Below are 26,258 nucleotides of genomic sequence, written 5' to 3' on the forward strand. Positions count from 1 at the left end.
AGGTTGTGTATATATTTTAGACGATAAGAAAATGTTTTACTCTTAGGAAGCCAACATCAGCAATTGTATATAAAGTTAATGATAATACTACAGTTCAATTGAGTTACATTATGCCTCCTTATAGTATAACACTTTCCATGTATTGCCCCATAACATTGTCCCCATGGACAATGCCTTGAGATATGAACGAAAATATCTTTCAGACTGCATCAGGTAAAATTACATCTCCGATGAAGTAAAAGAAAAGCAACTGGAAATACATTTGTTTGATTTGACCTAATAGGACAAAAACATCATATATTTGTAGTGGTTGGAATTTTTCTGTACCACGTAGGCTAGACAGCCAATCACTAGATCTAGAAATCACACATTAATTATCTCTACCAACCTGTAAACAACAACTAACAGTAGGCTGTGGTCACTTTGCAAAAAGGAAGTAAATAACAGCACATTGATCAGTGGTAAATTTGAATCCCTTTGGAATTAAGGGGGATTATTTATAAGAGTACTGGTAATCGCTGATATTGATCAGCAGCACATGCATAGATAGCAGTATTGATAGAAACTGGGGATACCCATCCCTAGTCATCATTTATCTGATATGTGATTGATGGATGTAATTGGACTACAGCATGCACAACCCTGAAAGGATTAGTCGATGGATGAAAATACTTTATTGGTAAAAACAATCACAAAAACAGTCTAAGAAAGCAGCACGAGGTAACTGAGAAAATATAGATTAGCCAGTTCACCGTCTCCCTCCGGTCTTTTCCTCAAGCACTCCCTGCCTCTTGGAGATACTGTGACTGTATGCCTCCTCCCATCAGACATCTTTGAAGAGAGAAGGATGTCACACAGCCTGCCACGGCGATCACTTTGCATGTCCCCTGGCTAATTTCCCCCTCCAGTTCCGTTCCACTCGATAGGCGTTCCTCTAAAAAACATTTAGAGGAACACTTTCATTTTACGGGTCCCTCTCCCCTTTACTTCATCAGTTTCAAGGAACCATAAAGAGCTTAAGTGCAAGCAGGCGTGTACCACTGAACGAGATCTCAATGAATATACAGTAGGGCTCATGGGCTAGTTAAGACGTTTGTTCTCCGATCCGTGTCCCCCCCCAAAAAAAGTCTCCCTTCCAGGCATGGAAACGCTTTGAGTGTGTGCATCATGAAATCCTTTATGGCCTTGAATTATTAAATTCATCATATCTGTGATCAAGAAAGATGAGTTTTAAAAGACTGAATTATTAAGAGGCTTTTACAGTTTATAGAAAGCTTCTCTTTCTGTTCAATGCAGCTCCTAAACTCCCAGTGTGTTACACTGGAGTTGAAATGAGATCATGCTGCTCTTGTCAGCCAATAAATGAACTGCTATTAAAGGAAACGGGGAGGGCTAATTAGGACGAGATATATGTCTTTTTTTCTGCTTGGCTCAAGTGTTTTGTTTTTCTGCTTGACGAAACAGAGGAAAACTGCAAAACACCTTGGTTTATCATCATTTGGTGTACAAACAGCTGCTCGGATGACAATGCCGGCAAAACCTCTTGGTGAGAAGTATTTCCACTTATTCAGTGCAACTGCTTCTTAAATATCTCAGAGGGGCAATTTCATGGCCTCTTCCCTTGATTGCTGGGTCATCCTCAAAAGAACTTCTCCCTGCAGAGGCTGCACTGGATGATGATGCATGTGCTGGAATGTTGTAAACGTGCCTCTTTCTGCCCCAGGCCCTCCTCCATATTGCACATGCAGAAATACAGTCACACGTACTCACAAACCCCAATGAGCCGTGTATTATTAGCAGCATCTGGAGCTTGGCTCGGCCCTGCAGCAAAGACAAATAGGGATCTTCTGTTTTGCTGGATATCACAACAAAAACACAGAGAGAGGAGATTCTACAGCATATTTTTTGAAAGTGTGTGAATGCATGTGTGTTTGTGTCCTAGGCTGAAAAAAGGGGAAGCAGGCCTCAGCGGCACCTTAGAAAAAAGAATCACCTCTATTGGCCAAAATTGAATTTTACAACCCCCTCCTTTTTCCTCTTGCCACGGACTTTGGCAGCCCCTGCATGCGTCATCCTCAGATAACAGTAGCATCAACCCACCCACCTTCACTTGTTCCTTTAAAAGCCCACAAACGTCTTATTCTGCCACGGTTCGCTGGCACGAATACATAACCGTCCCTAAGATGTACAGATACTGAGAGGGGATAAGTAACTAGCAGTTTCACGACCCTACTGCACTGAACAGTGTAAGTGTAATTCAACTGAACATCACTGCTGCCTACACACGCTCACACAGTCTCTTTCCAAAGTGCATACAACTTTACGGATAGTAAAGTAGGGGATTTGCGATATAGCGCTCAGACAATTAACTGATAAATTGATGAGTTGGTCAAAAGTAACAACTGTACAACTTTACAAAACGTCCATCCTTAACAAAAAATGGGTTAAAGAAAGATACAGAATCACATGCAACAATGGCCCCTGGCCAAACTCAAACATTCCAATTACATGATAGCATCTCAAACTGTATTTTTTTTTGTCTTGTGTGATAGTAGAGACCAAATCTTTTAGGTTTGCAACATATCTGGTCCGTCTGACTGTGTGACAAAACCATCAATGTGAAGATGTCACCTTAGGCTCTGGGAAATAATGATTGACTCTTTTTGCCATTTTCTGACACTTTATAGACTAAGTGATTATTGGGGAAAAAATATCCACACATCGCAGACAAACTCCTGTCCATACTGCCATGAAGTTTTCAAGCAATTCCAATTTTGGCAGCTAATCTGAAAATGAAGCGCATCATCCACAGTCCTTGTTCCATACTAAGACCAGCCAATGTCGATATGAGGCTTTAGCAGTCTTGAGTTTGTAAAATTGAGTTGGTGTCTGCCAATCTTTCACTCTCTTGCCGTGCGGGCAGCTCTTTAAGGCTGTATCATTTGCTAATTATATACACAAAGCACAGCTGAGGCTGATGGGAATGTCATTAGTTTTACAGTATTAGATACATTTTAAATTTAAAGTTAAATTAAAAGGTCACAGAATATGTCACAATTCATTGTAAGGGGGGCATGAATGCCTGCATCAATGCTCATGGCAATCCATCCTGTAGTTATTAAGACATTCCAGTCTGCTTCTAAGTGTTGGACTGACTTAAAGACTATTAAAATATTGTAATTTGTTGAGCAGAACTATTTCTTTATTTTCCTGTTTATAATCTCGCAAACCCTCAGATTGAACCCCTGGACCAAAATATCAATAATTAAAAAATAATCATAATTGATAATTGAAGTAATGGATAGTTAGGGATCTAGTGTAACATTCCACTCCCATAGGGATGAAAGAAAAAACACACCCATGAACCCCTTTTCCTTATTTAACCTTCGCTTGTAGCACATTCGATTCATAGTTTGCAGTTTTATCGGCAACTGAGAGCCAACTGAGTTTAGAGGATGAGGGTAAAGAAAAGCCTGCAGGAAATCTGTTGGAATCACAAGAGGTCAGAGGGAGGCTCCATGCCATTGCGATGGCTATTTATATCATGAGGTTGGTGGATTATGTACTAGAGGTGCCATGAATTCCCCTTTATGCAGGAGAGCAGGGCTGCAGCTCCCTATAACATGAACATGTCCTTTCAGTTAAAGTTAGAGAATAATAAGTTCACACCATCGTTTCTTTTTTCTCTGGAGTGCCTCATCGTAAGTTGCCAGAATTATCAGAGTAATATTGGACATTGTCTATATTATATAAGTTTATCCTATCTTGATCTTTTAGTTGCTGTTTTTGCTGAAAACAAACTGTATTTGCAGTCCTACTCTTTTTTTTTGTTTTTACTAGTCACATTAATTTTAATTTCACAAGGCTCTGGCTCTTTCTCAGCAAATGTTTGAATTATTAAAGTGTGGTTCTCAGAAGGGAGCCGAGACATTTGTGGAGATCACATATTTTCCAATGGTGCTGCCCTATAGGCATGTTCGTTTTGCTAGAATCAGGCAACAGCCACCCACAGAGGCAACTCCTTTTTGGGGAACAGAGAAATGCCGTCTAAATTTGCTTTTCTACATAGAGGGAACGTTGTACGGACAGAAATAAGTACAGACAGAAAGTTTTGTTTCCTCTTCCAAAGTTCCGACCATCGCCTAGAAACAGATTAACTGTTTACATTACCGTTATGAATGTTAAAAATGTCTCCATATTGGCTTGGAAGTGCACTGTAGTGTTTCACATTGTGTTATAAACCATCCGTTAATTGTTTATATACTGCTCATGAATTCAACATAGACAGCGTTAAAATATGATCTAATATACGTAATGAATTATAAACCAAGTGGGTTGTATAAGAGATGCAAAAGTGATATTATATTGGTTGGTCTGATTGTGTTATATGTATAAATGGTGAGTTTTGCTAAATTTCAGATGACTTTCACTTAACTGCTTGATATTCAGTGTCTCTGTAAGGGTGAATCCTTTGTTTGGAGTTGGTGTTACCAAATATGCAGTAATATCCAGCCTTGGTTATTTTTGCCTTTTTTGCATAGGATTCTGATTACATTTTTTTTTCTTTTTCCATATAGTTCCCACCAAATCAATTCCACTATCCTTTTAATCAGTTCTTGTGAAAACTAAGATCATGTAAAACCCATTAAAGAGGTTTCCTATTGTGAACTTTACAGCCTGTTACTCCATACAAGGCACTCATATACTAACACAACTCCTAGGGCTCTTGGCTTACATAGCAAACACCCATAGACCATCATTCCAGGCCCAGTCTGAGGCCGTAAATTGCGCAACCACTGTGGGAAGGAAGCAGTGCTGGAACCTTTTTGAAGAATGTGTTATCACATTATCACATTTCATGATATAATGTTTTTCTACATTTATTCATTTAAATTGACGCAATTCCTGGGGGAGTTGGTGCTTTCCTTTTTAACTCATTTTCACTTCCATTTTTACACTTTTACGCTATAATAAACTGTGATTGGTCGTCACTATGATAGTGTTTTTATACCAGGGCGCTTGAAAAAGTTCAAGGTATCACATTCAGGACCATGATATAATTTGCATTCCATATTCTGTTAAATGTCACATTATGCCTGCTATCTTTTAACAGAGTATGACACCGTCGCTAGTAGATGCAGTAGGAGTGCTAATTGCACAATTGCACCCTCTGGCAAGTGTCAACAGCCACTCCAGTGGGAAGGGGAGGGAAATGGAAAAAGGTGTCTCCTGCAGCTATTGCGATTCTTCAGGATCAAATCCTGTTATATCAGAGTCTCAGCTGATTCGGAACATTTAAACATAATTGAAGAACCTTCAACAAAGGATAGGAATACAACAATTTGTACGCCTTGTAGTTGCCACTGGTGTCATTAAACACAGCAAAACACATTTTTGTCAGTGAACACAGCTGAAATTTAGCTAATTAATTACTCAAGCTGAACTCTAAAACTTAACCAAACATGCATTGTCCTTTTGGCCAGAAAACTAGAATTTAGAGACAAAGTAGCCAAAAGATAAAACTGTGTTTGTGTTTTATTTGGATTATTAAGAACGATAAGCCAGAGTCCTTTTATATTTGGATCGTTTAAATTTCTGTAGCATGTCCCAGCAACCCTTAGATGTATAGGAGGAGTTGTAGGATGTCATGTTTTATACAAAACATTAGGATTGAAATCTATTTATGCAAACTGAGATAAAAAAAATTATACATCATCCAAAATTGAGACAGTTTCATGTAATAAAAGATACATTCCAACCCCAATCGATATCCGACCAATATAAATCTTTTGAAAGCAGCCTTTTTAGATGAAAAGGTCAGAGCTGTTTAGCTTCCGGGGATGTGAAAGAGTATGAGTAATGTGCTCCCCTTTTTCAACAAGTACCAGAAACACAATTGAATGTGTCACCATTCACTCTGAGCCGGGTCTTCTCTCATTTGCTATCGTCTGACCATTATCTTCAGCTGCGTGCACTGCCTGCATCATTTGATGACGTAAATAGCTTGAGCCTTTTTTTGATGTTGCTTTTTTAAGACTCATTAAGTGTACTTTCAATGTAACTAGCTGTTATGACAGTGGGCAGTGACTGTTTTCATAAACTGCTTGATGCAAAATGTGTAGGAGTAATGCATGCTTACCTTGTGGAAAAGTTCAGAATGTATCCGTTCCTCCATTTGGCCAGATTCAAAACACTTCACAAGATTTCAATGAGTCTCGAATGAACCTAAGTGCATTTCAATTTAGTTTTTTTGTGATCAGACAGCTATCCAATTCGTCCAAGATGACGCAGCATCAGAACCCATCAGCTATCGGTCTGTCTGTATAACCAAGACTTCCTCTAATACTAGTTTTAAACCCCTAAAAACACAAATTTACTGTCAGAAGTTTGCCGGTGGAATGCCAAAATCCAAAATCTTGTCCTTTTGCATACAGATTCTACACGTGAATGCAGAATCTGTTCATTTAGATTACACATGAAGAGACTAAGTGTTAATGGGGTCAATGACACTGATGACGAGTCAATTTACTCCTTTACTGAAACTTCATATTGGTGATATTAACAGTATTTAATTTCAGATGTGGCCCTTTCAGCTTTCATTTTTTCCATCTGGTTCACTTTATCTACAGCCAGCTGTAACAGTGCCTTTCCAAAGCTATCAATATACAGTGTTATCACTCAACAACAGCTTTGCATGGTCAAAATCAAATATTGAAGACACAGCATAAACAGTGTATACACCACTGCAGCGTTGTATTGTGAATAAACAATGGCCTCTTTGAAAGGCTTAATTTGAGTTGACTGATTTCCATTTTACTTCTAATAAAATTAGATTGTACCAATACCTGTCCAAAGGAATATAATTAATCATATAAAGAGGTTTTTATCATGATCATTACATTGAGTCCATTGTCATTTACATCTTTCTCTCGCACTGATGCCAAAACACCCTCCTTTAACCAGTGGCCAGAATACTGTCCAGTAGAAATAATGGAAAAATACAAGTGTTTACACCAACTCTATCATATTTAATCATTTTCCAATGCATTGTATTGCATCAAGACAGGCCTGACGGTGGCAGAAGGAAAGTTTCAAACCCGAAAATAAGTGACATTTCTTATTGGCAACTAAAACTACTAACTATAGAAAAAACTGTAGATCGCTGCACATTTTAGCACTAAACTGTATGAAGTCATGAACCAACAGTGTGCCGGTGGTAATCAGTTATTTATGCTGATGAAACATTGATTAATTGAGCTGTCTGACAAAACGGAAATGATATACACAAACTTTAATTTAGAGTGACTTTTTCTTTCCTCAGTAAGTTATTATTGGGTAACTTCATACAGCAAGTCATTATGGTCTGTCAGATACGGTTCAGTTAAACTTCCAATGTAAAAAATTGAAGTCAATAATAGAAAATTTGCAAAATTGGCTTCACTTGTGTGGCACTTTTGCAACTAGGGGTAATCACAGTATATTGACCCAGTATTCCCAAATACAACTGAGATGGCGGAGAAACCAATTTTTTTCATCAAAACAAGCTTAAAAAACCCAGATGTAGAGCTGAGTGTTAGTTACACAGAAGGCCTGAAGAAACCTCCTGAGGATCTGCAACAAAGAAATGCATATCTGCAACCCTTGTCATGTGAAATCCATATTTTAGAGTGGCCTTTTAAGGAGACCAGCTCAAGGCCCACCTGTCTATGCTAATAATCATGCTGTTTAATCAGCATCATTTTAGGTGGATGGATTATCTTAGAGAAGTGCTCTCTAACAGCTATTTAAACATTTCTGACAAAATTTGAGAGAAATATGCCTTTTCGTATGAAAGGAAAATTCCTAGATGTTTTATATAATCTCATGAAAAACACAAAGTTAACAATGCTGCGTTGGTATTTATAATCAGTGTATAAACTGTAATTTATTTGAAATTAAATGCAATGCAGAATAATCTAAAGGCTGTGCTAAAATACTTGTTTGTTAAGAATCTAAATGTAAATCCGTAGCATTTCTTTTTAGCAAACTATACACTCAAATTTAATTCATGATAGAGTGCAAATACTAAAATGTGCGAGGCAATGCAATGGATTCACGGATGACAATGTGCTAGACAAGGGCAAGGATATACAGAGGACACAGTTCACCAGCCTGATTTCTTCCTGTGTCTGTCTGTGATGGATACAAAGGCATTAGCCTGCAATAGTCTATCAATATGGTGATGGGGATCCTTCATAATCCTGCTAGCGCTGGTTCTGCTCCTTCTGCTGTAAATCCATCAGAGTGAGGATTTCAGATCAGATGGTCCCCCATTCTCTGTAGAGCATACGGTGGTGAGTGGTGATGCCGTCTGTTAGAACAACCCGTTCTCACCCACCACCTCGGCGGATATTGACGCACAACGCACCCTATAGCAACTGTGTGTGATGCACCGGCCGTTCAGCTAATTGCAGTGGAAACCCATCTGGGTCAGTGTTGGACGGTCAGAGTAACTGAAATAGTATGAAGAGTGGGATGTCCAATTAGCGAGGAGGCAGCGGTGGATGGATGTGTAGGACAAACGCAGACTTTGACTCAGGAGACCGCTGTTTGTCTCATGTGTGAAACCAAGTCAACATTGTTATTTTTACCTAACTTTTGTTATGTAAATTAGGGACTGACGCTGCATATGTCACTTACGTATCATGCATTTCCTTTCCTTACTAAGATGTCAGTGCGTTTCATGTGGACAATATTCGATTTTAACTCCTAAGCACGCCCACCCCCTCGTCAAGTGCCCCACCGTTCCTCAGTGGTGTGTAGTTCCTGTGAGGCTTCTTCCCATTATTCACAACTAGCTCCTTGGTTTTGCTGTCATTTAGTAAGAGGTGGTTGGCTTTGCACCATAGTCACCCACAGGCCCCCCACCTCTTTCAGATAAGCCCTTTCATCATTGTTGATGATCGATCCTGTCACTACACTGTCATCAGTAAACGTGACAATGGAGTTGGATTTGTTCCTCATCACATTCCAGCTAATCAGACAGGAATTGAATCGGACTGCACAGCACAAGAAGAAATTTAAATTACTCGAATGTCAAAACATTGTAAATGATAGACCATTTTGGAAAGTTTTTGATTCAAATTGTATCTAAAAGAAGATAACATTTTCAAATGTCCTATTATTATTTTTGTTTTATGAAAAACAAATAAGGAGTACATTTGCCGTTGCTGATCTCCACCAAGGGGGCTAACTTATTTGCATAGGTGTCCTGTAGGTTTTAAGGACAGCTATAGGGGTAGAGCAAAGGCAAATGTGGCCAAAACTGCTGAGGCTAACATGTCTTAATAATGGGGAGATGGGGAGAGTTCACAAGTTTGAGTATGAGAGAGAAAGTAGGAGAGACAGCTAAAGTGTGTGTTATTATGTGTTTGATAAGGGAAGAGAGGTGGAGACAGAGGGAAATATCAGGTTTCATGTTTCAAGTCAAAGACATGAGACACTACCTTTGCTTAAAAGAAAGTTGGAAATGAGGCTATGATGAGCTCTGGTAAAAGGCTGGTCTCGGGGCATTGTTTTCAGAAGTCAGGGACGTTGTTATGGTAACATTAACAGAACGTCTGCAACCCCGATTATTGCAATATTTGTGGAGAGTTCAGATATTAATTCTTTGTAATTTACCTGGCTTCCACACATGTGCAGAATGGAATGACTATGCGGCCAGTGCCAGAACGTTAGAGTAATCAATGATATATACTGATTGAACATGTTTTCTTAAATGATTATATGGCCTTTTAAAAATTGATTGTATACTTTGATAAACTTTCATTTGTCTAAATGAATGAAGAAAACATGAACATAAACTACATACTAGTGATGCGCAGGGACAGCTCCCAGCAGCAGGATCAGCACCTTGGAGAGCGCCGCTCACTTCTACATAAACATCCAACAGCAGCAGGGCATTGGCTCATAGCAAAGCCAGGTTTACACAATACATTTTGATGATAAAACAGCGACCATGGACACTGTTATTTACTCGCAAAGCAGACGATGATCTGATAGCAAGCATACATAAAGGTGTATTAAATGGAGGCTATATTTAAGCCTACAAGTAGGCTACATTTAATGTGGCTTTATCTTTATTTAATTAACGTTAGCATGGCAATTTGTTGATTTTATTCTTGTACAGTAGCGTATTTGCTCAATTCCCAAAGTTTGTTAATTCTGCTGACTTCTTTTAATGAAATACTTTAGTTGGAATATCCTGATCTCGATGATACAACACTAGTCTGTATTCTTGTCGTGTCTTCATTAATTCAGAGCAGGTGATCACTGAAGCTGTGTGTGATGAAAGGCCTGGAGATAGGTCTTTTCAGAGTTGTCATGTACTTGTCAAGCTGCTCTCAGCCCTGTCATGTTGAGCTAGGCTACATGTTGCCCAGCAACACAAACCCAAACATTTCTAAGGCACAGGAACCATTATTTTTGTGATATTTGTTACAGAAGGATAAGATACAAAATGAGTCATAAAACCAACAAAAGACCAGACACTAAAAGATTTTTCATCGAGGTCTAGGTTTGTTGGGAACTGTGTATTCAGAGATAATACGAGTAATGTATGTACCTCTAAGGGTATGATGCCTTAGATGATACAAGTATCCGAACAAGGGTTAAAAATATTTGTCTTGCTTACATATTTGCACATGTATTTTATTTATTTTTATTAATTGTGCACCACATGTAATATTCAGAGAGAGACTTGGGAGGGAGGAGGGTGTGGGGGTGAACCCGCTGCTTCTAATGTGGTCATCCATCACCTGCATAAATCACAATCATCATAAATCATAACGCTCGGCCACAGATAAACATGCATGTGCATGCACTTACGTTGATATGCGCACACGCTGAGACATGTCATCAGTTTGCTCCCAGCCGCTACTCACTAGAACAGATTTCCTCGGGGAGATCTTGGAGCTCTACCTTTATACCACAGTTTTCATCTCGGGCTTAATGCATACACACACAATATCACTCTGTTTAACTTCAAATGATTTTCATTTAAAGTATCTTACTCCTCCTGGCCCAATTGAATATGCGGCTTTATACCCTTATAATGAAATTGTCGTTGAGACAGGAATAGTGAAAAGCGTGAACACACTTAAGCTCAGTTTAGCTTATTACTTTTACTCTCAGATACTGTGATGACTCAACACACTGACATAATAGCATTTTAAAAATACATTTGGGTTACAGAGAAATCTTTTTTGAATATTATATGCTAAAATTCCATCGTGGCTGGATGGTAGTTCTTACAATTTGAATTAAGTGATTGGGTAGCTAAAATAATTTTTTTACCCTTTTACCTGCCAATCAAAGTGGAAGTGAGTGGTGTTCAGCCTTTGTTCTCTGCACATCCAGTGATTCTGACTGGTCTCATCCAGCAGTATGATAATACATTTACTGATTGCATGCATGTTGTAATGATGCTTGTGTGCTATTATATCCATACAGTTTGTTTACCATATGTTTTCCTTAATTGGTGTCTTGCTAATGTCTGAATGCTGTGATTATGCTGGAGGCAAAATATTGCACGTGCTGTCGAGATTTTTTATGTACGTGCATTCATGCTCTTAGCATATTAATCTGGGTGCATAATATTTAAAAGGAGATGGGCATGCATCAAATATGTTGGGCACTATACTACATTTGTTTTATTCTCTCAACCTATTAAGTTGTTGTAGACATATCCTCCCAGATGTTTGTGAAAAAAATGACTTAGATAAAAGAAAAAGACAATTAAACTATCCCATGGTACATGTATTGCATTAATAATGTTTTATAAATGTAATGGACCGTCATGGCTGCTGTGACCTTGCTGAGATCACAATTCGAATTTTGTCAGACCATTAGCAGGAAGTCCATTAATCAACCTTTTATTTCCACTTATCAAAGAGAGGTTCCCAATTACTCCAAATCAACTTCTACAGACATTTACAGACACCTTTGTTCAAAGTGGCCAGTCTACCATTATGTTCTTTTACCAGCGACTGAAACATCAAACAAAAGTGAACCAATGCCCCAACTTATAAAGACAGAAATATCACTTGGTCGTTAATCAGAGGATTGTGTTTGTGTCAGGGAGAGAGCGAGAGCTCAAGAAAATGTCTAAGTATCCGTGTTGCTGAGATCAAGAGCTTATACAGGCATCAGCTCCCCAGGAAGAACGTTCTTAACAATTGTTGTTTTTCTTTAATTTGCCATCCGTTGTCTGTATCGTTTGTTGGGATTGGAGCTGATCCATGTCTAACATTATCTCATTTTTTTGTCTGATTTTATGGTTCTAAAACAGACATGCAACGACACACTATGAGCGACTGTGTTCATGCATACATACAATTCAATTCAGTTTAGTTTATTTTGTATAGCCCAGAATCACAAATTACAAATTTGCCTCAGAGGGCTTTACAATCTGTACACATGAGACATCCTCTGTCCTTAGACCCTCACATCGGCACAGGAAAAACTCCCCTAAAAAACCCCTTTAACAGGGAGAAAAAAGGAAGAAACCTCTGGGAGAACGACAGAGGAGGGATCCTTCTCCCAGGATGGACAGAATGCAATAGATGTCATGTGTACAGAATGAACAGCATAACAGAGATACAACACATTCAATGTATATGAGATAAATGATTCATATAATAAGACTACTTATAATAACAGCAGCAATTATTACAGTAGAATTATAGTTATGAAAATAGGGATAGTAATGTGATTAATAATAATAATGGAAGTAGCAGTGGGTGTCAGTCGGCTCACAGCAGGAGGCACGACTACGGTCCAGGTACCACAACGATTCATGGAAACCTGCAGAACGAGAAAGCAAAAGGGCTTCAGGGTGGAAGTAAAGCTAAAATGCTTAATGGTACAGGTAATAGTAATAGTAATGTCCATCCATCCATCCATTTCCTTCCGCTTATCCGGGGCCGGGTCGCGGGGGCAGCAAGCTAAGGAGGGTCCTCCAGACGTCCTTCTCCCCAGCAACACTTTCCAGCTCCTCCTGGGGAACCCAGAGGCGTTCCCAGGCCAGACGAGATATATAATCTCTCCTGCGTGTTCTGGGTCTACCCCGGGGCCTCTTACCAGTTGGACGTGCCTGGAAAACCTCTAAAGGGAGGCGTCCAGGAGGCATCCTGATCAGATGCCCGAGCCACCTCAGCTGGCCCCTTTCGACGCGAAGGAGCAGCGGCTCTACTCCGAGCTCCCTCCGGATGTCTGAGCTCCTCACCCTATCTCTAAGGCTGAGCCCAGCCACCCTACGAAGGAAGCTCATTTCGGCCGCTTGTATTCGCGATCTCATTCTTTCGGTCACTACCCAAAGCTCATGACCATAGGTGAGGGTTGGAACGTAGATGGACTGGTAAATCGAGAGCTTTGCCTTTCGGCTCAGCTCCTTCTTCACCAAAACGGTCCGGTACAACGCCCGCATCACTGCTGACGCTGCACCGAACCGCCTGTCCATCTCCCGCTCCATTTTACCCTCACTCGTGAATAAGATCCCGAGATACTTGAACGCCCTCGCTTGGGGCAGTGACTCACTCCCAACCCAGAGGGTGCAATCCACCATTTTCCGGAAGAGAACCATGGCCTCAGACTTGGAGGTACTGACTCTCATCCCGACCGCTTCACACTCGGCTGTGAACCGCCCCAGTGCGTGCTGAAGGTCACGTTCTGAAGAAGCCAACAGAACCACATCATCTGCAAAAAGCAGGGATGCGATTCTGAGGTCCCCAAACCGGAAACTCTCCTCCCCTGGCTGCGCCTTGAAATCCTGTCCATGAAAATCACAAACAGGATTGGTGACAATGGGCAGCCCTGGTGGAGGCCAACACGCACTGGGAACAAGCTCGACTTTGTGCCGAGTATCCGGACACAGCTCTCACTTTGGTCATACAAGGACCGAATGGCTCGTAGTAACGAACCAGGTACCCCATATTCCCGCAGTACCCCCCACAGGACTCCCCGAGGGACACGGTCGAAGGCCTTCTCCAAGTCCACAAAACACTGTTTTATATAAGAGTTAAAAGACAGATCCTGATCAAAGATAACTCCAAGGTTCTTAACGGTAGTGCTGGATGCTAGAGCAATGCCATCTAGAGAAACTATATCATTAGATAATTGATTTCCCCCTTTTTGAAAATGGTGATCTGGGCACTGTAGTAGGATAACTTCAACCAAGACAGCCCAACAATGTCCAGAGTTTAACATTAAGAAGTTACAGGTCATCCAGGTTTTTATGTCCGTAAGACATGCTTGAAGTTTAGAGAACTGAGTTTCGACAATATCCCCAGTCCGGGTCTGCAGTCTCCCCCCTGCTGAGCACAGCCTGAGAAAAGCCCTGTTTCCCCTTTCTGAGTCGTCTCACGGTTTGCCAGAACTTCCTTGGAGGCCATTCGAAAGTCTCGCCAAACTCCTCCCACACCCGGTTTTTGCCTCAGCAACCGCCGCACTTAATTGATAGATATAACTGGGTATCATCTGCATAACAATGAAAGTTTACTGAGTGTTTTCCGATAATATTCCCCAAGGATCCTCAGCCAAGCCCAGTATATAAGGTAAATAAAATAGGTCCAAGAACAGACCCGCAGTGGAACTCCAAAGACTAACCCTGGTTTTCATCGAAGCTCCCTTGCATTGTTTACATATACAAACTGAGATCGGTCTGATAAATACGACTTAAACCAGCTAAGTGCGGTTCCTTTAATGCCTATTAGATGCTCCAATCTCTGTAATAGGATTTGGTGATCAATGGTGTCAAATGCAGCACTAAGGTCTAGCAATACAAGTACAGAGACAAGTCCTTTGTCTGAAGCTATTAGAAGGTCATTGGTCATTTTCACCAGTGCCGTCTCTGTGCTATGATTCACTCTAAATCCTGACTGAAAATCCTCAAATAAACTATTGTTATGCATAAAGTCACAGAGCTGATTTGCTACTGCTTTCTCAAGGATCTTAGAGAGGAATAGTCGTTAGATAGGTTAGATATAGTCTATAGTTAGATATAGTCTATAGTTAGATATAGGTCTATAGTTAGATATAGTCTATAGTCTATAGTTAGATATAGTCTATAGTTAGATATAGGTCTATAGTTAGATATAGTCTATAGTTAGATATAGGTCTATAGTTAGCGAGCACCTCTGGATCTAGAGTAGGTTTCTTAAGAAGAGGTTTAATTACAGCTAGTTTGAAGGCCTGTGGTACATGGCCCGTTAGTAAAGACAGATTGATCATTTCTAATAAAGAATTGCTAATTAAAGGTAAAACTTCCTTAAGCAGCCTAGTCGATCATTTCCCGTATGTATACAAATATACATACGGGACTAAGGTGCAGTGCACACAGCATTTCAATTGTCTCATTAACTTTTCGCAAAGAATCGACACAGTCAGTCTTTTACCTATTGTATGCCTCTCTTTTCATTGTCTATAGGGAAATGATGGAACATGAAACATTAAACGAACTTAAAGGCAACGGGGAGGGGAGATAGAACAGGCTAAAGGAACAGCCATGTGAACATTTTGAGAATGTCTGGTACTTCCAGCTGTCCTCAATCAGAGCAAACTAATTACATCATGTTTGTAGCCTGCTAATTAGCATCCTAATTAAAGGCACATGAAGGCGTTAGAGGGGGTATTTGAAAGTAGGGACAGCTCTGGACATCTAACCTGTGTTGTTAAATAGACCTAAACATGAATCCTGGAAGTGGTCAGTTGGATTGCATCCGTAGCAGAGGAACATCATTTATGATTATACGCCCTTTTATGATTAATAGTGTTATTTTGTTATGTATGCAATGATTTCAAAGCAGAGTGGACTGACCACAAAGCCTTTTTTTTCAGTTTTCACCCCAAAAAATAATACCTGGGTTTGTTTTTGAGAAGTAGATAGATTGTAAATAGATTTTTCTCCCAGATTTTACGTCCCCACAAACCCCAAAAGTTGGTTTCCTGCTGTAGAAACACTATATCACTCTAGTTTACCATAAACAAGGTCCTCTTTTGTTCACAGTCCTGTACGTGTTATCTTAGGTGACATTTCAATTTAACAGACAATGCGTTTTGGAGCTTTGTTCTGATGTTTACAAAATCATATTGTTAGATGGATATATAGTTATACAGTTTTATTGTCATGTTTAAATTATCATAATATGTCAGAAAATTGCTAAAAATTAGCTAGCTCAGACTGAACCTGACTATTATCAAGTAAGATCTGAAGTCATTTAGCTTAATTGATAAGTTGGTTCTGGTAAATGAAGTTCATAACTTATCACATTACTGAATGTTTCTAAAGAAAATAGGTAAAAGGTGGTAATGCTCCCTAATCAACCTGCCAAAAATTGAAAAATTGAAATTCAAAATATTTTTAATTTTATAATAACGAATATATGAAAAAAAGGAACTAAAGAGTTGTAGCAAGCCAACCTCCCTCCAAAGTATACCATTGTATTCATAATGAATATTCACGCAAATAGAACTTCTAGTTATCCAGATTTGGAATTTTTAAGGAACCCTGATATAGTTAAGTTTTCAGTTTTTGTATTGCATTTGTGTTCATAGATTTCTCCCTCAGAATTATTTATTGTGTGGGATTTCAACGAAGGCTGTGCAGACTACAGAAATGTCAAATAAATGAAGAGGTCACTGTAGTAAAAAGAGTGAATAAATGTAATTTTATTCACTCTTTGCAATGCACAGGCATCTCTGTGGCTTTTGTTGGCAAAGGTTCATGTACATTCCTCTTCAAGAATTACGGTTAGCTCAGTCTCTTTTATATAATTAGTTCATCTCGTACAGAACTTTGAATGCTATAGCACCAGAGTCTGGTTTAGATTAGCACTAGTTCTTACTAGCATATCATACACTAAAGGCTGATATATACAGGGGCCGTCCATGTACATTGATTAACTGCATCAGGAATCGTTTGAGCTTTTCGTCTCTACTTTCAAGGACACACTGCGTGTTCCCACATCAATGCACAGCACTGCAGGGGACAGTTCTAGAACCGTGGGCACAATCTGTCTCAGGATTTTACATCTCAGGTCATGCCTTGTGGCAATGTGTTAGGAAACTGACCAGCAGGGTGGCTACATCAGCCAAATAATCTTTGCCCATGAAGGGGAAGTTGTCCAGTCTGAAACAAACAGGATCAACGCCAGCTTCTCATGTCTTGTTTTTCCAACAACTAGAAGCTAATGCGGGGGAAGAAAGGCATAGAGGAGCCATTTTTGTTATAGTGTGTGGACAAACACAACACTCCCGAGGGCATGTTGCTATTGGGTGGTCCGGGATTGACAAAGGACAGTGGGTGTTTGTCCATGAGGAAAATAAACCCCCTGTCTCTCAGACTTATGCAAAATCAGACTAATTTTCAGGATGCTACTGGCTCGTCTCTGAGGCAGAGCAGATTACTTGTGGCCCAGTGACACAGGTTCTCAAAGATCTCAAACAGTGTAAATATCCAAAGGCTACACTTTTACCACGCGCTGCCATGCTGCATCGGTGAGAAGGAAGGACCCCTGATCATAATGTCTGCCAAGTTCACCCTGGGCCCATGCCAGCTTGTCGTAACTCCCACTTTTGCCAAGACCGAGGAAGCTACCTTCTCCTTTCTTTTGCAGCATTTTCAAAAGCTGCCACAGGAAGACTATTGCTCCTTCAGATACATTAAAGATTTTGCTCTGTTGTGAAAGGCCACTAGTGCAGTCCAGGTGCCTCAGATATCAATGCCAGAGAACCGGCAGCAAAAACAATCTTAGTTCCCTTTTCACCACCGGAATGCTCCACTTCTTAGAGTGCAAGAGTGAAGCACGTGTCCCGGGTGAAAGATGAAACAACCTCCTCATGGATGCGCCGCCGCACTTATTCCTCGTCGCCGTGAACGAGGCAAGCGGTCAGTCTTTACTGCCGGCAACAGACGTGATGAGGATTAGTGAATATCCACAGCCCATCGTGTCCTTTCATGCAAAGTGATGTAAAAAAGCAGCATCTTTAACTTATAGCTGAATGCCATCAAACGACTTTTGGCTGTTTGCAATGCAAGTTTTTAAAGAGGCATGAGCACTAGAGTGAATTCCGGTGCTCCTCATTAACTAAGCACTTGAAGAAAATCATGTTGAAGCATAATGAGTTTTCGAAAATAACAGCTCAGCTGTGTCCATAAAGCACACATCTGAGCTGGGCTGAAATAACTACATGATACATTATGACAGCAACAAAATGGGCCAATAAAGGAAATTATTGCTTTTGTGCTCTTGTTGTGAAATTTGTGAGCTTTTACCATCAAATAAATCATAATGAGGCGCACCAGAGTTGGCCCTGTAACCACCATTTTACAAGCAATGCATTCCTGCAGTCGCACAACAAGCGGTGTGAGAAACACCTCTTGAATTCAGATATGAGAGATGTGACAGCAAATTACATTCAAGTTGCTGCCATGTCACAGCAGTTGACCAAATGGAACCATGGAAAATGTTTTTTAGCCAATATGGAAAAATAAATGTAAACAGTATAAAGCTTCATACAAGGCAAAATGTTGGATAACTTGCCATTGGGAACAAAAGCTGAATAGGACTATATAAATATATATAAACAGTAGATATTGTCATTTCTGTGACTTGCCATGTGTTGCTTACATAACAATGGATTTCCTGTATCCGCTCAGTTATATCAGACAAACAAGGCTGTCAAGACCAGTGCATGCTCCATTACCAGTATAAATGGGGCAAAGAAGTGTAATAATAAATCCTGTGTAATGACGACATTTAAACGGGTAGATGATCTGCTAATTTCATCATTTGTTGCATCTTTTTTCCACCACCTGATACGTATGCTGATGTTTTACTGTATAAGAAGGTATGTGCATGTGCCTGATCAGAGGGGTGCATGGCTCATCTTTATTGTCTGTGTCACTTGCTTAGGAGTTCATCCCAACGTGCATGTGTTCACAACGCAGCCTGAGCTTTTCGCTGCGAGTTGTTCCTGTTTCTCTGCTCTGGTGAAATTGTCTAAGGTACGACAATTTGTGCTGGCAGCTGTCTTCGCTTCACTCACATCCACCTGAGACGTAGATAAAGAGTTGAGTGAAGGCTTATCAGCCTGTTTGATAACATTTAAATAGAAGTAGTGCTCAGGGCGTACCCGTCTGAAACCCTGTGTTACAGAGATCTGCGTCACACCTACAAAAATCTCGGCTTGAGCAGCAAAAAGTCGAGCCGGGATAATTTTCGAGCAGATTCTGAAAGCTTTAGAAATTGCTTAGCATGGCAAAAACTCACAGCACTTGTGTTATTAAGGCAATGTGGATTTACCTTTGGCCAAGTTGCAAAAAGGTTTGCTTTTAAAGGTTAAGTTGTAAAGTGGAGGGTTTCAGAGCTCAGATGCTCAGAGGCAAACTTGGATATGCGAGCTGTGTGTTTGCCTCTGCATCTTCCAGTGTGAAGATCAATCCAAAGCTTTTGGCTCTTAAATAAGAGTAAAATGTCAAAAATCTTTCACAGATTTGCAACAACATCTCAACAAGCTTGAGTTGTCGACCTGTGGGAAAGCGCTCACATTTAAAGGTCCCTAATTATTCACTTGTCATGCTTTCTAATTTACTATTTCTAGTGATACGAATATGCTGAGCTATGGGATCGAGCCTGTTTATTTTAAATAAATGTATTTTATACTGACTGTACAAACGCAACCGCACACTGCATTGGGAATACATTGAAAATGTATTGAAACATAACATGATGTGTTTTTCTGTATCACTTTATTTTTTACATATAATTTGAATTCAATTGAATTGTAAATGTAGTATGTAAGAAAAAAGCAAAATTTAGGAAACAAAAAGTAACCTTCCTAATGGCACTTGTTAATAATTAACTTTCATACACTGACATAATTACAGTTGCGATTTCAGCTATTACTCAGATGCTGATCATTGCTTGATGAGAGGATAATAAGAATATCTATTATTGCAAACAGCCTGACTTAATGTGACAAAATGTTTAAGTGAGCAGGTTCAGTTAAACAGCTTTACTTAATTGAATTATTTCATCCCCAATTAAAATTTTCAGCAAATGTACTTGTACAAGTTCTCTGTGTTGAGCTTTTATTTAATCTCTGTATAAGACATTGGGGAGGTCTCTCCACCTCAGACTTCTAAACTATCTAAGTACATGGGATTTCATCATCTGCTTAATTGCTTACCCTAATTTGCTTCGCTGGCTCTTTCACAGCCCCATTGTGCTGTTATCAAATCACTGGACACTGTAATTAACTTTACATTGTAACCACCACCTCTGTAACTGGCAAAGACCAACTGTAAAATGGATTTAACTATTACTATTATCTTTTTTCTTTTTTTTGTTCTTTCCTTGCAGAATGAGTACACGTGCCCACGTCCCCTACCTGGTGCCTGGCTTGGAGATGTGCCTACCATCCATTAATCCCTAAAAAGGAACTGCTTTGGATGGTGCAGCAAACCACACTGACACAGTGATACAGGAGAGAGACATATGCAGAGAACCCATCATTCACATTCAAGGATACATTTAAATGGTCCTCCACGCTAAGGGCATCCACTGACCAAGACAAACACGAGATAATACTGTCTTTTTTCTTTTTCTTAAGATTTTATAATGTCTTCTTTTTTCTGCCTGTGGTCTTTGGTCATCCGCTTTGCTGCATTCTGTCGAGCTTCATCACTACACAAACACTGACACGGATGGTTGTGGAAATGCAGTCCTATGGTGGATAGCAGAGCCTTTGGAAGAAGACTCACAAACACTAATGGATGGTTATAACCAACATGGGAGCTTATTGTATAGACTTTAATAGCTTATTGTCTCCACAAGGACAATGTGGCATTGTGTTAAACAAAGGCAAGACACTGTACAATTTCAAGAGGCTTTAAAAAGTGTAAACTGAGCAATGAATCACTAATGAAAATGCACTGAAGAGGGGGCTCTGACCGCTCTGCTAACACAGCTGTGTATAATTTAAAGTGGGTTTCCTTATTTTTATTCCATATTGAGCATCATGTTATCACCTTTCAATACTACTTTTTTTGTAAGAAAGACTAATCAAAGGCTAGGATGGTGTAAATGTGCCTCACTGGAGCAGAAACATTATGAAAGGAGTTTATTTGCACCTGTCAGTTAAGACGAATCCGCTCCATCAGTTGGAAATCAAGGCAGTAGCTGGATGATAGTTTGAAGCCTGTGAAAAGGTGCCACATGGGAAACCAAACTATCCCCCAGCCAATGGCCTTTCGTAAAGTTTTTTTGTTTGATTGTTTGTTTGCTTTTTTTAAGAAAAAAAAAAGAAACATTTGTCTAAGTTGTTTCTAATTGCAATCAAACCTCGACTACTTAGTTTGATTTTGAGGACAGTAAGGGCAATCAGAAGCGAACGAGGGAAAAAAAAGAAAACGCTCCTATTTAGGGTAAAATGTAATTTTCTGGAATTATAATGTTATTAATGTTGTACTTTATGAACATGTGTTTCTGCCATTCTCAACACCAAATACCAAAGAGCCAAATGGAGTATTTTTGGCTCTCTTAACGATGGGGTGTTACAGATCCAAGAGTTGCTCTCTTCAAAGAAATCCACGACAAATTAAAAGAAGCCTCAACTTACCCTCACGTCCAACAGTACTCTGTTATCCAATTGGCTTTTCTTTCCTTTTTTTTTATGTCAGTAATGTGTACATCTTCGTGAACAAACGATTTTGCAACGGCAGTCTTCATTAGGAGGATCTTGTCTGAAAGATTACCCTCTAGCACTGCTTACATTTTATGACTTATGTTCCACACGTGCTTCACTTTCCTTTAAATGATCCGCCCATCTCCCCCCTCCAAGAGACTCCAGATGTTGCTGTGCACGGCTCCGCGTGTGCTTGTGTTTCATCCGTTATGAGTTCTGAATACGTTTTTTGAGATGCACTGAGTTGTGAATTGTTTGTTTCAACCTTCAGACATAATCTTTCTACACCTGAAAATGAGATTTTCTATTGTACATTTCTCTTCTCCCCCCCCTTGAATTTGTTGATATTTAGTATGCAGCTGTATTCTTTGTTCACTTTCAACAGTATGTTTTATAATGAGAATAATGACTTTATTGGTGAGCAAATTGAATTGGTCAAATTAAAATATTAATTAATCATTTTTTGTGTTCAAGTGTGTATTAAGCATTTTTCTCTTTTGTTTGCTGCCCACTGTAATTTAATAAGCTGCTACCCTGTTCCGTGTCTCCATTCACACCTAGTGAAATGTGCCCCCCACAGACCTGCGTTGACGAGGCTGTCACATCAACATTAGCCTCATTAATTTAGAGAGCAGAACATTGATCTCTGTTCGACCGCTCTGTTCACGGTGAGGCTACCAGCCCTGTAATTATGCTTCCTGTGTAATGTGTTGCATGTCTCAAGAGGGGGGCCTGCTTGGTGAATTTGTTCAACGTTCGCTGCTCTTGGAACATGTCAAGCTGTCAGCTCAGAGGTCCAGATGGCCAATCTGCCCGACGCTCCCTGTGGTATTTTATACTCTTCTCTACCTATGTCGCTCCTGCTACTACACTTCTCCATCACTCATCTTGTCTTCGTACAGTATGTGTCGGGTGTTCACATCTCACCGTCTCTCGGTTTCTTTGTGTTATTTATGATGTTTTTGGTCAGTTTTTGGCTATTGTTTTTCCTTGTTCTGTCTTTGAAAAATATTTTAACCACATAAAGATGATTTGTATTCAAATGTTCACCACCATGTTACCTTGAATTTGTGAAGAAAACTATCTTGCATGTCTCCACGATGAACGAAGAAAACCAAAAATTGAGCAAAGTCTTGATGAAATTATGTAAATTGGGGCTGCGTGTATACAACACTAAAAACTATATCCAACCATATACAAACTCTCAAATAATTCTAATCAATAATATCAACTAATAATAACAAATCAAGTCTCATTTATCCAGTTGTATGCTCACCACTTCATGAACACATACTTTTGCATAAACAGTACTTGCATTGACCACAAGCGCGCCTGCACATGCATGCAACAATGTTTTTGTAAATAATAATTTAGTCTAAAATATATTCTGGACAATTGTTTCACCAATTTTGTCAAGTATCCAAGGTTCCATTTTTAAATGTATTGTGTTTGTCTGACCAAAATTCCAAAACCCAAAGATATTCAATTCATAACAAACATGACTTTGTTCATAATGCAAACATTCCAAATATTTGCTTGTAAACTGAACATCTTTGGGTTTTGGACTGTTGGTTGAAAAAGAAATGAAGAATACATTTGAAAAAGTATTTGGTTTTAGTTTGAGAGTCCATTTTATAAAAAAAACATTACATTATTGAAAAATAAATTAAACAAATGAATCAAAAATTAAAATAATCAGTAGCTTCAGTGGTACATGGGAAATGGTTTTTTTGGGTAATTTGACTTAACTGACCCCTTAAATATCTTGTTTTCTACCCCTGATATGCATGTACAATATCTGTGCTTGGTATTTTCTTCTGTTTTTCTCCGTCCCCCTTCTCTCCTCTCTGTCTCTCAGTCTTATATGCGCCGTTCTCTATGATCTGCGTAACTCAGTCCCCGGCGCTGCATGTGCAGTGGCAGCACAAGCAGGGCTGTATGCCTGAGAGCGGACACCATGCATTATTCATGTGGACTGGGCTCCCTGTTGACCCGAGTCCAAACAGTTGGCAGTCTACACCCCTTCCACAGAAAAGGCCCCAGGAAGAAGATGTTAAACTATTAGCAAAAGACACTGATGTATCAAGCCGCTGCCATGGCTTAGACATCCACAATCTCTTAATTAGATGCTTGTTAAATGTGTGTGAAAACATTTGAAGCAAAAGATATGCATATACAGGCCAAGGTACACAATGATCACAAAATAGAGAATTGAGAAAAGCATTCGAATTAAGACAATGAAGATATTATAACAAAGATGAAATTACTTAGATGATTTAAGAGATGGTCAATTTTATGGCACACTATAATGAAGAACATAGGACAAATTTAAACATGAATTAAAATTGAGATAGTATTCAAAGGGACCAACTTCTGTGAGAAAGGATATCCCAAAAATAAAGCAACCTTTTTTATTCCCGTGTTCCTTCTCCTCCTTCTTGTCTTGGCTTCGAACAAGAGTGCCACTAATAACTTTACCTAACCTCACGACGGCTGACTCACCAACGAATCATTCTTTTCATGTCAGGCATGTTAATTTGATTTGACACTTAAACGTGAAGTTTCCTTCAGTAGCAATTTTTTTTTTAACAGCAATTCCTTTGACTTTCTAGGAATTACTTTTAATCACTCATAACCTCATATGATCTCCAGCTCAGAGTGCAGCTCACTGGGTGGCTTTCACTTTAATTATGACTGTTGAGCAATTAGTCAATGACTGCTGAAGAGAAATGTCTTAAAAACCAAAATACCAAACTCCATCATCGAACAAATGTCAACCCTTTATGTAAGCACCAGTTATTTCAATAGCAGTCACATCACTGCTTTCGCAAACCACCAGAAGTGGCTTTCAACACATCATGTGCTTCAGCCATCTGTTCCTGACTTGTTGAGATCATCTCTGATGCCATCATCAGCCAACTGCTGGTCTGGTGCTTTCTCCTGACTTCCAACTTCTTTCCAAATCTTCAATCAGGATGAGCAAACACTGCTATGGGAACCAAGGAATTGTTTGCTTTGTGCTCATGTTTAATAGATTACGAGATTGCAGCCTGTAATGTGTGCCCCAATTCCTCAGCATTCATCAAGGGCCCAACAACTGTTAGCCTTTTGAGTTCACCTCCTCCCACAATGTTTTCAAGAAGTTTTCCAAAATGAACATGCAAGGGATCTGGGAGAAAATTTAGAATAAGCCATGAAAAATGAGTCGTATTTCAATCAGCTAACTCTTAAGGACAGGATTTCTTCAAGTGAGTGTACAGAGATGATACTTGTTGACTTTGACCACCGGACGGTTTGAGCTCAGGAGTTACAGTGGGTCGTCCAGGAGAGTTATTCCAATACCAGTATCGGAAATGGCTTCGATTCAGCCTACACTGCTAGATCGGGTTTCAGCGAGAATGTGAGTCTTTGCACCAATCCAATATCACGTTATTATTTATCAGCTCACATACGCTACAGAGGAACAACAACACTTGTCACTCGCTACCCGATCGATACTTCTTTCCAGATCGGTCCTGTTGTGTAAACCAATACACACCTGTGGTTAAGCAATCCTGTGCACCCTAGATTTTTACATGATGATGCTCCATTCGGCTCCAATCGGCAGGAGGAGAGCTAGTCACCATTAGCTGTGTGTTCCATGAGTAATGGGCAATGGTAAAACATGAATCATTCATCCAGAAAATAGCTGGTTTACAAACACGCAGTTTTCATCTCCAAGTCCTCAATGAAATGTACTTTCAAATTCATAAATGGTTTACATTTCTAGCTTTACCACATATCAGTTGTCAGGGCAAAATTTGTCACTTTTGCAAGGCGGTCGGTAAGGTTCTGTCTGACCTTAGTGTACATTTCTGGCAGTGCATCTCCTGTAGTGGAGACTGGGCGACTGGTATCTATGAAAGTTTGGAAGCTTTTTAAAGCCATCTTGATCCACGGATGCAACAGGGTCAATATGTATAGCCATGTGGTAGGCAACCGCCTTAGATATGTTGTGCCTCATAGCAGTTACAACACCGTTGAATGACGCATGGTTTGTTTCTTTTCAGGTATTTTTTAGACTGTAAGGTCCGGGGATGCAGTGACACAATACAATTTCCTACACTTCCAGATTTGAAGTGCTTTCATTTTTCCATGCAACCTGTTTATGGCATTCTCTACAGATGACATTGTTTTGCTGCTCATTTGATCTGTTAAAACCGAACGATCTCCAAATAATTAAACCACTGTTTTTCTTTTTTTAGAACCAGGTCTTCATCGGCAGCGTGCATGCCACACAAACATGTTTTCTCCGAGGGGTCCTCCATCCATCCATCCATCTTCCGTAACCGCTTATCCAGTTAAGGGTCGCGGGGGTGCTGGAGCCGATCCCAGCTGTCATGTACGGTATAAATGCTCTATTAACACAGGCAGCTGCAGTGGCATCTCTCCGGCCGCTGTATGTGCCACCGGAAGTGCCATAACTACCTGCTGCTGCCACTAAGTGAGCTTGCTCTCTCTCCTTTCCTTCCATCCATTTGCAATTACACATGTTA

General features: G+C 39.8%; 1 protein-coding gene across 1 annotated transcript in view; it reads left to right on the forward strand.

The window, feature by feature from the left end:
• The window catches only part of lrrtm4l1 (leucine rich repeat transmembrane neuronal 4 like 1), a 119,614-nt gene extending 99,149 nt beyond the window's left edge, over positions 1-20,465 (forward strand). Inside the window, exon 3 of the mRNA XM_054613105.1 lies at positions 20,400-20,465. Within this exon, the coding sequence (XP_054469080.1) occupies positions 20,400-20,465 (66 nt within the window). The remainder of the gene's footprint in view (positions 1-20,399) is intronic.
• Positions 20,466-26,258: the final 5,793 nt, after the last annotated feature.

This window comes from Anoplopoma fimbria, chromosome 14 (assembly GCF_027596085.1).
Source record: "Anoplopoma fimbria isolate UVic2021 breed Golden Eagle Sablefish chromosome 14, Afim_UVic_2022, whole genome shotgun sequence".
NCBI lineage: Eukaryota > Metazoa > Chordata > Actinopteri > Perciformes > Anoplopomatidae > Anoplopoma > Anoplopoma fimbria.